Genomic DNA, 11802 nt, shown 5'->3' with positions numbered 1-11802 from the left:
AGTGGGTGGGGTGGAGGGGCTCGAGCCAGCTTGGGGCGTGTCCGGAGCAAAGCAAGCAAGGCAGGGAGATGGAGCTGATCCCGCTGGGGCCAAGTCTCTACGGAGGAGGCTGGCCTGGGGAGCCCAGCTTCCTCCTGGGTGGGCCGGCCCAACCCGCCAGACCAGTGTCTGCTACTCCCAAGCTCTGGGAGGAGCGGAAGGCTGGAGGGGCTGTGGTGGGCACGGGCCCAGGAGCACGTCTGGGGCCTTTCCCCTGGCAATTAACTGCAAGGAGACAGCACAAAACCTCTTGCAAATGAATCCTAGATCTTGTGGGAGCTGGGGCGGTACCCATGGTGGATGCCCAGATCATGGAGAAAAGGGTGGGCTTGGGGGTGGGTGGGGAGACTCCTACACTAGAAAACCAGGCACAGCCCGTCAAAGGGAACGCAGCCAGAAGTCTGGCCTGGGATGCACTGGAGATAGGGAGGGGTGCCCTTGAGGCGGGGAACAAGCCTGCCTGAGATGGGTGAAGGCCAGGAGCTGCTCATTTGGGTCCAGGACAGCAGGAAAACTGGCAGGGAGGATGCCTCTCTGCCCAGTCCTGCAGCAGGAAGGCCAGGCGGCAGGATGGGTCCCTTACTGCAGGCCCAAAGGGGTTTATGAGAGAGAGCACAGGAAAAGCAAAGGGGTGGCGGCAGGCCAGGCTCTCTGCAAAGGCAGTCAGTAGTAGAAGTCTCTGGAGGCTCAGGTAGCCCCATGCAAGCCTGTCTGGCCTGGGTCCTACGCTGATTCTGTCTCTCAGCTTCTGCTCCCCATGACCTGGACAAAGGCCCTGCCCTCGGCCTGAGCTTCCTCCTGTGACTCATCAGGGCCTAACCTCAGTGACCCTTCCTCCCTCTCCAGCCCCGACATCAGGGGACTATTCCATGCCAGGCTGCGTGCTCTTTTGAAGATGGCCATCCAGTCCCCATGACCCTTCCCCAGAGATGGTATAAGAGGCATGGCCTGGAGGCAGGGACAGCATGGAGTGGCTTCTCAGACACTGCTCCCAAAAGGTCTGTGAAGCTCAGGGTCAGCGTGGGGAGAGGAGGAGACTTGGGGCTGGAGGCAGGGACCCAGGGCAGGCCAGAAATAGGGACGCCCTCGGGGAGGACAGTGGCCTTGCAGCCAGTAGGAGAGGAAGGTGAAGGGGAAAGTGGCAGGGGCTGGCAACCACCCAGGCCTCCCTCTCCCCACAGCAGAAAGGGAGAGGTGACAAGAGGACTGAGCTAAGTGATGGTTCTTGGGCTGGGAGACAGCATGGGTCCAGGGCTTAGCTCCACCAACAGAGTGAGAGTCGCCGGGTGCCCTGTTCAACTGCCTCTCCGGGGGGCCTTCCACTTACAGACCCCCACCTGAAGCCTGGACTCTGCATCCCTGAAAAGTCCTCTCTCCCGGGGACCCTGTCCCATTATGAGGGACTCCTCTTCTGACCTTCTCCTCGGACTTGGGAGAGAAGTGTCATTAAGAATGCAACCCCCTGGGGTGCCTGGGTGGCTCAGTGGGTTTAAGCCTCTGCCTTCAGCTCAGGTCACAATCCTAGGGTCCTGGGTTGGAGTCCGGGCCTGCTTCCCCCTCCCCCTCTGCCTGCCTCTCTGCCTACTTGTGATCTCTCTCTGTCAAATAAATAAATAAAATCTTAAAAAAAAAAAAAAAAGAATGCAGCCCCCAGGGTTAGGCTGCCAGGGTTCAAATCCTAGCTCTGCATTTCCCATGTGTCCTTGGGCAAGTTATTTAACCTTGCTGGGCCTCTGTTTCCTCATCTGTAAAATGGGAATGATCACAGTGTTCACAAGGATTTAATGAGCGATACAAGTGCAGTGTACAGCCCAGGACAGGGCAAACATGATGGGGCGTTTCTTCCCAATTTGTTGAACAGAATAGGACCCTCACATCTCTCCACAGACTTGAGGCCAAAGAGGCCAAGTCTGCCTTCCGCTCTCCCCAAAGGCCAGAGAAGTCCAGGTGAAGAAAAGAGGTGGTCTCCCCGTGGTGACCCCTCCCCCAAAACTGTTCATGCTGGGGGCAGAATGTCCACAGCCTCCATAATAAGACGGGCCCTGAGTTCAAGTTCTGCCTCAGTCCCTAAATAGCTCTGTGATCTTGAACCAATAAAATCTCTTGAGTTTCAGCTGTCTCATCTACCAGAGCGGCTTAATAAGGATACCCAGTGCACAAGAGGGTCCTGAAGGTGCTGTCTGCAGAATGCCTGGCAGAGAGAAGCCACTTGTTCAACGGGTGCTGCTGTGGCCACTGGCACACAGTGGGTCCCTAAATGTCAGTATCCCCCACCATGCACGGAAGAGATACTATTTCTTTTCATGCAAAGTTTGTAACCAAGACTCAAGTGAAAAGGACAGACAGACATGGAAGGAAGGGAGAGGCTCCAAGAGACACAAGTGTGTGGCTCGGGTAGAAGTGGCGGGGTGGGGGGGCGATGGTAACTGGCCAACCAGCCAGGCCGGGAAGGCGCTGGGCTGCCCAGCAGGCACCGGGAGCTTTGTGTAAACACTGAGGAAAGGGGGAGGCCAGGGGCAGGGTGCCAACAAGGGTGGGAATGGAGGGGGAAAGGGAAGGCTCCGGGAGGGAGAGCAGGAGGCTGTTTCAGTCTGTCGGAAAATAAGAAAATTGAGACAAATATATCACAGCCGTGAAACTGGTTGGATGCCAAATGAGCCAGATCTGTCAGGAATTTGACCCCAGTGCTAAGCCCCAGTGCTCGGGGCTTGTCACTGACACCGTGAGGGTGGGGACATGTGGCTCTTTAAATAGCTTGGTGTCTCAGAAGTGGGGGAGGCAGAATGTTAAATATGACGCCTGCTGCCATCCTGGCCTCCCCCCCTCCAACAGGCCACAGTGTCTCACCCCCTGCCTCAGGCAGGGCAGCCCTTCCCCACCTCCCTCTTTAGAGGGAAGAGGGGAAGAGGCGGATGAGATGGGGGGGGGAAGATCGCTTTTCCCACCATCAAAAAGGATTCCTTGGGCGCCTGAGTGGCTCAGTGGGTTAAGCCACTGCCTTCGGCTCAGGTCATGATCTCAGGGTCCTGGGATCGAGTCCCGCGTCGGGCTCTCTGCTCAGCGGGGAGCCTGCTTCCTCCTCTCTGTCTGCCTCTCTGCCTACTTGTGATCTGTCTCTGTCAAATGAATAAATAAATTCTTTAAAAAAAAAAAAAAAAAAAAAAAAAAAAAAAAAAAAAAAAAAAGGATTCCTTGATTTCCTGCCTTTGTCTGTTGCACTGGCTTCTGTTTGACCAGTGGGAAGTCCTTCCCGAAGTCTAACCATCATTCTGCTGCAGGCTCAACCTGTCTCTTCTCTTGGTTTCTGCAGCAGAGGCAGAACACAGTCAGTCCCCACCTCCATCCATCAACCTGCAGGGATAGTCTGGGCTCTCCTGACCCCTCATTCTCTCCCTCCCCTCTACTTCTGAGGACCTTTCCTTACTAGACGAAAGGTGGGGAACTGGTTTGGCCTCCTGGCTTTGCAGAGAGCAGGCACCCCCAGTTTCCAGAAGTCAAAGAGCTCTGGCAAGCTCTCCCAAAGCCTGGCTGATGTCCAGCCCAAGCCAGGACCAGATGTCAAGGCAGAGATTACTCCCTTGTGCCAAAGCTTCGCCAGCCCTATTTGGGGAGCAGCTCCTCATTTCCCAGGGGTAAAAGACAGAGACAACTCTCCCAAGACTTAACCTGAAAAAGGCCTTCTGATCCTACCCCAAGAGCAATCAGGAGCCTCACTCGCTCCAGAAGACCCAGCCCTAGACAAAGTCCACCACCACACCCTCCATTCAGCTCAGAATCCCTCCCTCCCGTAAACACAAGCACATGGGACTAAAGATCAAGTGTAAAGATCAAGCGTAAAATCAAAGGGAGTGTGGGCACCGAGACCCGTTCCCTCGAGGACCTAGTGTCAGCATGTGGGGGTTCCATGTTCCAGAACCCCATATCCTGAAGATGTCCTCAGGCACAATCCCCAGGTATCTGCCCTCTCTCAACCTAACATCCCCTGCTCTGTCCTAAGTGTTCTCAGTAGACTGGACTGTGGGATACCAGCAGGCCTGACCCTCCCCGAGAAGGAAGCTGAGTGGCAGATACCAGCGAGATCAAAGATCCAAGAATCAGGGAGATCAAGACGAGAGTTGTGATGTGACCTCTGGCAAAGGCTGGGACCCTCTGAGTTCCCCCCAAGACCCATGGGTCTATCCAAGGCGGCGCTCAGCTTTGTTCAGAGAGGTCAGGCAGGGCTGTCCAGCGTTCTTTAGTAGGGGTGGGGGTAGGGGGGGTGGTGCAGGCTGTGGGCCCAGACAGCAGTGACCCTGGAAGAACCCCCAGGGAAAGGAGACAGGTGTACCCTCCTCAATTTCTCTGCCCTTCCTGCTTTCTTGGCCAGGACCAAGCTCCCTCCTCTGAGAGCGGCCTAAACAGGAAGTGGTGGTTCCAGGCCACCTATGGCCAAGACAGGGTAAGAGGATGCCAGGCCCCGGCCTACACAAGCATCCCTGCCCCCCAGCACTCGGGGCCTCTCTGTGCCACCTTACCTCTCCCTCCTCTCCTCTCCACCCAGCCACACTGTGCCCCGCTGACCTTTTCAAGGCTGCCTGTGGCTGTCCCACTGCCCCCACTTTCTGCCCCTCTGCTCTTGCCGTGCCTCCAGCCCGAGATGCAGAAATCCAAGCTCCTCTCCCTTCACGTGTATGTGTCTAAGCCTGATCAGGCCTGCGAGTCCCCAGTGGAGCCTGTCCCCTTTCTGGGCTTCTCTGACGGACTTCTCCACTTAAAGGACGTAGTCTCCCTTCTGACCTTACTGCTGCCAGGTCTCTGCCCACATTCTGCCCTCTGGGGCCAGCCACACCTGCACCTACCTCCCCCCCAGGGCTCAGCTTTTTGGGGCAGGAGCCTCAGTTCTCACCACTGCTAACCCCGGTCTCTATCCATAGCAAATGCTCAACAGACATTTATTGGTATACGGAAAGAGCCCAGAAGAGGAGCTAAGCCCTCTTACGGTCCTGGAACCAGTCCTAGATGCCAGCCTGTCTCCCCCAGTCACTAACTTGTGAGCTGTTGACTTTGGACCAGGTTTTCCCGCTCTGACCCTTGCTCAGAGCACCCAGTGGTAACATGAGGATTGAATGAGAAAATATACATAAAGTACTTAGGACAATGTCTATTATGTAATTCATAACAGTTATTATGGATATTTGTTAAATAGAAAATATTAGGGAGGGTCGACATTTCCCAGAAACTTAACAGCCTCCCCGCTACCCTCCTTCCAATCCCCGTCTCCTAAGTCTGAGGCGCAGCCTGGACTTCTCAGTACCCTAGTATGACCAGTTTTCCCAAGGTCCTCAGAGACCTTGCGGTGGCCAGATGCAGGGGTGTCCTTCAGGTCTCTTGACTGTCCAGCAGAATTCCAGAGAACCGCCTGCCTGCTCCTACCTGCTCCTGTCCCAGGGCTATCCTAGTTTCCCCACCTACCCCTCCAGCCACTCCTGTCTCTGTTGCTGGCTCATGCTGCTTTGTCTGAACTTCATGTTTTGGGGGCCCTTGGGGCTCCATCCTAGACCTCTTCTCCTCCCTCCTGCCAGTGGCGCATCGGCCTGGCCTAGATGACACGAGTGCAAACTCAGCCTGGGTTCAAAGCCCGGCTCCTGGGGCAGGTTACTTTTTCAGTTCTTGGTTTTCCAGCGGTAAACTCAGGGTAATAGTACCACCTATTCCCAAGCTTATGATGGGGTTAATGAGATTAATATTTATAAAATGCTTAGAATGGTACTTGACATACAGTAAGAGCTATGTATGTGTTTGGTAAATAATTTTTTAAAAAAGATTTTATTTCTTTACTTGACAGAGACAGTGAGAGACGGAACACAAGGGTGGGGGGGGGGGGGGGGGAGAGGCAGGGGGAGAAGCAGGCTCCCCGCTGAGCAGGCGGAGATGGATGCAATGTGGGGCTCCATCCCAGGAGCCCGGGATCATGACCTGAGCTGAAGGCAGACTCTTAACAACCAAGCCACCCGGTTGCCCCAGAAAGAAATTTTTAAAAAATGTTGGGGCACCTGGGTGGCTCAGTCGGTGAAGCGTCTGCCTTCAGCCCAGGTCATGCTCAGCAGGGAGGCTCCTTCGGCATCTACCCCTGTCCCTAAGTCATGCACGCGATGGGTGCACACTCTCTCTCTCTCTCACAAGTAAATAAAATCTTTAAAAAAATGTTAACCACCTCAAAACATAGCTCAAACTAGTTCTCTTTAATATCTCCCTTCCCAAGACCCATGCCCCACCCCAGTCTCGGGCTACTGTGCCCGATGCTAAAACTTACTAGGCCCTGCAGCCACTCCTACCCCTCTAATCTATTTGCTACCACAATAGCCAGAAAATGAGCTTTCCAAGCAAATCTACTCCTGAAATCTCTCCCCTTCAACCCTCAGGGCTTCCTGAGGCTTCGAGAGAGTCAAGATTAAAAGTGTTAATGTGCCCCCAGGCTCTCCACGGGCTGGCCCCCTTCCCTGCCCACCCGCCACCTGTCTCGCACCCACTCTCTGGTTTCCAGCATGGCAGGCCTCCCCGCCTTTCAGGATCTCTCTCTCTTCTGTGTGTGCACATTCTGCGTCTTCTGTGTAGATGACTCCTCCTACTATCCCTGAATTCACCTAGCTAACAGTCATTCATCATCCTGATCTTCCTTCCAAAGCCACGTCCTCCGGGAAGCCCTCCCTGACTGCCCCGCACTGGTCTGGTCCAGTGCCCCCTCACACGCCTTTATAGCACACATATCCTCCACCACACTTTTCCAGACTTACACTTTTACCTTCAGTTGTGTGCTTGTGTGGTTATGGCTGGAGGGCAGGAACCTGTTTTTGCTTTTCTTGCTTTGTCTTTCTAAGTAAGCTCTACACCCAACTTGGGACTTGAATTCAGGACCCTGAGATCAAGAGTTGCACGCTCTCCGACTGAGCCAGCCAGATGCCCCCTGTTTTTATACACTTTTGGATCTCCAGCCCTCAGCCGAGTGCTGGGCACATGGGAGGTGCTTGATACACAAATGAATGGCTGCTTTGGTGGCAGGCAGGTGATTGAGCACAGAAGCTTACAGTGGAGGTTCTGAGGGCAGCCTCTTACTCTCACACCCTCCCCAAGGTCGTCATGGTGCAGAGCTGTACCCTAGTCCGTGCTTCTCACATGATTCCCGCCCTTGATGCTGGCTCCTCTGCCCAGTTGCACTGTGAAGCTCCAAGACTACTCTGGAAACTCACATGGGACATATTTCAGTTTCTCCAGGAGGGTCTAAGACCAGGCTGAGCTCTGCGTGGAGTCCTGTGGCTGCCATACCTCCAGGCCTGGGCTGGGACTGAGGGTTGCTTGGACTCATCCAGAGTGGTCCCTACAAGCATGCTCCCTACCACGCCTGTCCCTTCTGTGCTTGTAAACTGCCCTACTAGGTCTCTTAGTGGCTTCTGCCCTCAGGACAAAATTCTCTCCTCCCTCCCTCTCTCTCTTCCTCCTTCCCTCCCCGACAAACAGCCTGGCCTAAGACTCTGCTAGAAAGGTAAGGTCTGATCCAGGACCTCCCTGTTTTCTCTCCCTAGACCTAAGCACCCACAGCTGCAGTTTTTGACCTGGAAAGCACCGAGGAAGGCAGGGGAAGGCAAGCCCTGTTGGGTGAGAATGGGGATCGAAGAGTTCCTCCTTCCTAGATGAGGGTGTAGGGCAGGAGTCCCGGCAAGTTACCTACCCAGGCGAAGGCCACGCAGGTGGGATACATGGGGGAGGAGGCTGGCACCGAGGTGTAGTAGCGGTACAGCATCATCAGGCTGGCCAAACCATTGAGGAAAGAGGCCATGGCAGAAGCTGGCTCTTGGAAGAACAGGAACCGGGAGAAGGGCCACTGAAAAGGGAACACATGGAGGGGGCCTGAGGGGCAAGCAACCCCTAGCCAGCCCGACCTGCTTTTCCTTGACATGCCACATCAACAGGTCTTCAGCTGGTTCCTTAGCTCTGGACCTTGGCCAAAGCCTCAGGTTCAGTCCCTGTTTGGGTCATTGTGCTCTCCTCCAGGCCCCAGCTGAAGGTCCTCCCTCTGTGGGGCCAGGATTCACAGCACTGGTAAGCCTGGTCTCTGGGAAGACCAGGCGGGCCAGTGCAGGTGGCTCAGTATGGCCTGGGGGAACGAGCATAGACTCGCCATCCAGAAACCTGAGGTCCTAATCTGTCCATCTTCTACCACTGACCACAGGCCTCTGAGCCTTAGCTTATTCTGACTAACTGGGGAGAATTATTCTTGTCAACTTCAACAGTCTAGAACAAGGTTATTATTGGGTGACAAAGCACTAGCAGGGGAGGGGGTGAGAAGATGGGGAAAAAGAGTGATGGGCAGTAAGGAGGGCACGTGACATGATGAGCACCGGGCGTTATATGTGACTGATGAATCACTGACCTCTACCTCTAAAACTAAAAATGTATTCTACGTTGGCTGAGTTTAAATTTAAAAAAAAAGAAGAAGAAAAGAAAAAGCATTAGCAATCTGAGGGGGGTATTACTATTTTAACCCAGAATACTACTGAAGAAGCAAAAGAAAGCATGCTGGGCGGTGGGGTCAGGAAATTCGTTCTTGTAGCAAGATGGACATTCAGCCACCCTAAGAAGTCCACCATCACTCTCTGAGGTCACACAGCTTCCCAGACCTTCTAAGTCCAAATCCAGAGCCAAGACTCACTGGTTCCATCCGATAATATGAAAACCAGAGATTCTGAGAATAAGCACTGACCCTAAACACCAACCCATATCACCCCACAGCTCAGACTGCCTGACTCAAGGGTATCTTTCTCCTACAGCACTGTCACCATATACCATATACTTACCCCGACCCTCCAACTCACCTTGCCATGGAACTGAGGCACTTTGTGACCTTCCTTGAGGTAGAGGCCAACAGTGACCCACATACACTCATACTTACAGTCGTCCTGACAGGTCCAGCCTGAAACACAGAAATGGGACCCGGTGAACTCCCCATCATGGGAGGTACAGAGAGAGGTCAAATGGGACCCAAACTCAAATCCAGGCTAAGAGGGCCTGTAGGTTGGAGAGAACCAGATGAAATCTCAAAATTCTAGCTTCCCACTTGGTTGTATGAGAGACGGTGGGCTACACACATAAAGGAAAGGTATGTGTATGTGGGTGTGTTTTTGAGGATGGGGGTCTGCTGCGAGCAGAGATGTTTCTTCTCTTCTCCTTCCACCAAGATGGGAACTTTGGCATCTGACAGACTCATCAATAGATAGGTGGGCTATATTTGTTATTGCTGAACTCAGGCTTTGGTCTCACTCGCCAGGGAGGAACTCTTGCCATCTTACCCCGCTCACATGAAAATGAAGGAAGCCCAAGTTCTTCCCTCTGACTTCTGAGGCCCCAAACTGCTTATCCAACTTTGTTTTCCATACTTCTTTTCAGGCACCCTGAACCCTGCTCCCTGAGTAAACCAAGCTACCGGAGATGCTCACATCTGCCCAGGGCCTCCATTCTCTCTGTTCCCTCTGGAATGCAAAGGCAGAGTAAAGAGCACAAACTTGTAGTTAGACAGGCCAGAACTGGAAACTCCGCTTTACCACTTTCGGCCTGCGTGACTTAGGGCAGGGCACTTAACCTCTCCAAGTCTCCCCATTGTAAAATTGGGTGAAGGGTAATCACCTTCAAGGGTTGTGAAAATGACCGGACCTACTGTGACTCCTGTCACACACCAGCTGACCACAATGGCCACAGGTCCAAATTTAATGTATCCATCCTGAAGCCCTTCCCTTGAAGAAAGTTCCAAGGATGATCACTGCCCCTACAGTCTCAAAGCCAGAATGATTCCTTCCTCCTCCATATGCCGCTATTGCTTGACTTAGGGGTCTTTTAGGACTCAAATCATCCTCTCCCTTGGGCTGGAGAAGGCTATTGTTCCCGTGAAGACTATGACCCCGAATGCCAGGGCACTGGGTCCAATTTCAGTGTCATTCTCGGGCCAATTCCCAGGAATATTAAATAAATACCAAATTGAATAAATAAAAAAGTAACTAAGACTGGCTGATGCTGCTCTGATCAACCTGGGGCTCCATTCACACTCATAACGGAGAAGGGGTAAACGAAGGTTCAGAGGTGGTTTAGGGGAGCAAGGGGGCGGAACCAAGGCTGAGGGGCGGGGCTTTCCGCGGGGTGGGGCTTACCTGCTAAACTCATGTAGATTGGCTGGCGGGAACGGAAGTGCCTCAGTGCGCCCCCCGAGCAGTTCCGCTCTTCGCATCGGTGCACGCAGTCGCGGTACACCGGCTCGCGGTCGCCCTGGGAGCCGCTTGCCAGCGCGGCTGCTCCAGCTAGCAGCACCAGCCGCGCCGTCCGCCCGGCCATCCCTTCAACCTGGCCCTCCGCCGGCGGAGGAGCTTAAGAAGTCTTCACTTCCGGAGTAACCGGAAGTGCCTTGTGTTCTGTATTCTGCTCTCGGGTGAGTCCACCCGCCTTAAATATAAAAGTGCCCGGATTTCTGTGGGCGCCTGCCCCGCCCCTCGTCTTACTGTCATCTCTATATATCGAGGCGACAGGGCTAAGAGAAGGGGGACGCCAGGTGGGTTAAGGAGCAAAATAAACTGGTCTTTTATCAACATGCGCCCTTTTTCTTCTCTATGCTTTCTTTTATGAGGCATGGTTATTTTTCCGTCACCAGCCCCGTCGAATTTCGCTTCCTAATGGACCTGGAACTGTCCATGTCTCTCCGTCGGCACCACCCTGGTTTAAAGACCTCATCATCTGTCGCCGAGACAGTCGCAGGGGCCCCTTCACGAGTCTCCCTGCCCCCTCCTTTTGACCCCATCGACTCCGCGTTCCGTTAACAAATTCAAATTTGACCGTGAAACTTTTCTTCTTAAATGCTTTACTAGCTCCTAATTACCTCTGGATAAAAATCATAATTCCACAAGTCCTGCATGATCTGACCCCTGCGCTAGACCCAAGGGGCCATGTTTGTCAACCCTCCTGGTTTTGCTTCGTCTCTATCATTCATACTCTCACACCTACTTCTTCTTCTAGTCTCAATTTAAACACCATTTCTGAGAGTGGTAACGCCTGCAGGGTGATATAAGATACAAGTGGTATGTTTTCCCCCAGGGGGGTGGGGACCTCTGCTGTCTTGTTTACCACTCTACTTCCAGCTCTAGGAGAGAATTTGGCTCTGGTAGGCGCTGAGAACTCATTTCTTTTCTTTCTTTCTTTTTCTTCTTCCCTTTTTTTTTAAACGAATAAACTATGTTAATTCAATGTAAGAATCTGGGTGCTGGGGCGCCTGGGTGGCTCAGTGGGTTAAGCCGCTGCCTTCGGCTCAGGTCATGATCTCAGGGTCCTGGGATCGCAGGGAGCCTGCTTCCCTCTCTCTCTCTCTCTGCCTGCCTCTCACCGACTTGTGATTTCTCTCTGTCAAATAAATAAATAAAATCTTTAAAAAAAAAAAAAAAAAAGAATCTGGGTGCTAAACCCAGGGCTCTCAAATCACCAACGTGATACAGACCACACTGAGATGTAATATTAAAAAAAAAAAATCAAGAAGAGGACTTTGGGGTTAGGATACTTGCTCTAATATCCATTTCTTCCTCCCGACATCGCCACCAGGACACACAGACATACCCATGTCATTGAAGCACTGAAGCCTTGTAGCTAGATGCCAAATTAGTGTGTGTAGATTAATGACAGCCTTTCCTTCTCTCTCACTCTCCAACCAGGTCAACTTTTCCTTTTTATATTGAGAAGTGGAATGAACCAGAAGTA

At 53.0% G+C, this 11802-nt stretch overlaps 1 protein-coding gene across 5 annotated transcripts in view; it reads right to left on the bottom strand.

Moving 5' to 3' along the window:
* Window positions 1–10597, bottom strand: part of PGAP3 (post-GPI attachment to proteins phospholipase 3) — a 13277-nt gene extending 2680 nt beyond the window's left edge. The window contains exons 1-3 of one of the 5 annotated variants that reach the window (XM_059379067.1): window positions 10215–10585; window positions 8889–8986; window positions 7745–7897 (exon numbers count right to left, since the gene is read on the bottom strand). In XM_059379067.1, coding sequence (XP_059235050.1) covers window positions 7745–7897; window positions 8889–8986; window positions 10215–10395 — 432 coding nt within the window. In that variant the 5' untranslated portion in view covers window positions 10396–10585. Of the gene's footprint in view, window positions 1–7744; window positions 7898–8888; window positions 8987–10214 lie in introns of all 5 variants that reach the window. The other 4 variants (XM_059379066.1, XM_059379068.1, XM_059379069.1 and 1 more) reach the window with 4 other exon arrangements.
* Window positions 10598–11802: the final 1205 nt, after the last annotated feature.

This window comes from Mustela nigripes, chromosome 16 (assembly GCF_022355385.1).
Source record: "Mustela nigripes isolate SB6536 chromosome 16, MUSNIG.SB6536, whole genome shotgun sequence".
Classification (NCBI taxonomy): domain Eukaryota; kingdom Metazoa; phylum Chordata; class Mammalia; order Carnivora; family Mustelidae; genus Mustela; species Mustela nigripes.
The sequence above is the reverse complement of the archived record's forward strand: the minus strand, read 5'-3'. Positions and strand labels throughout refer to the sequence as shown.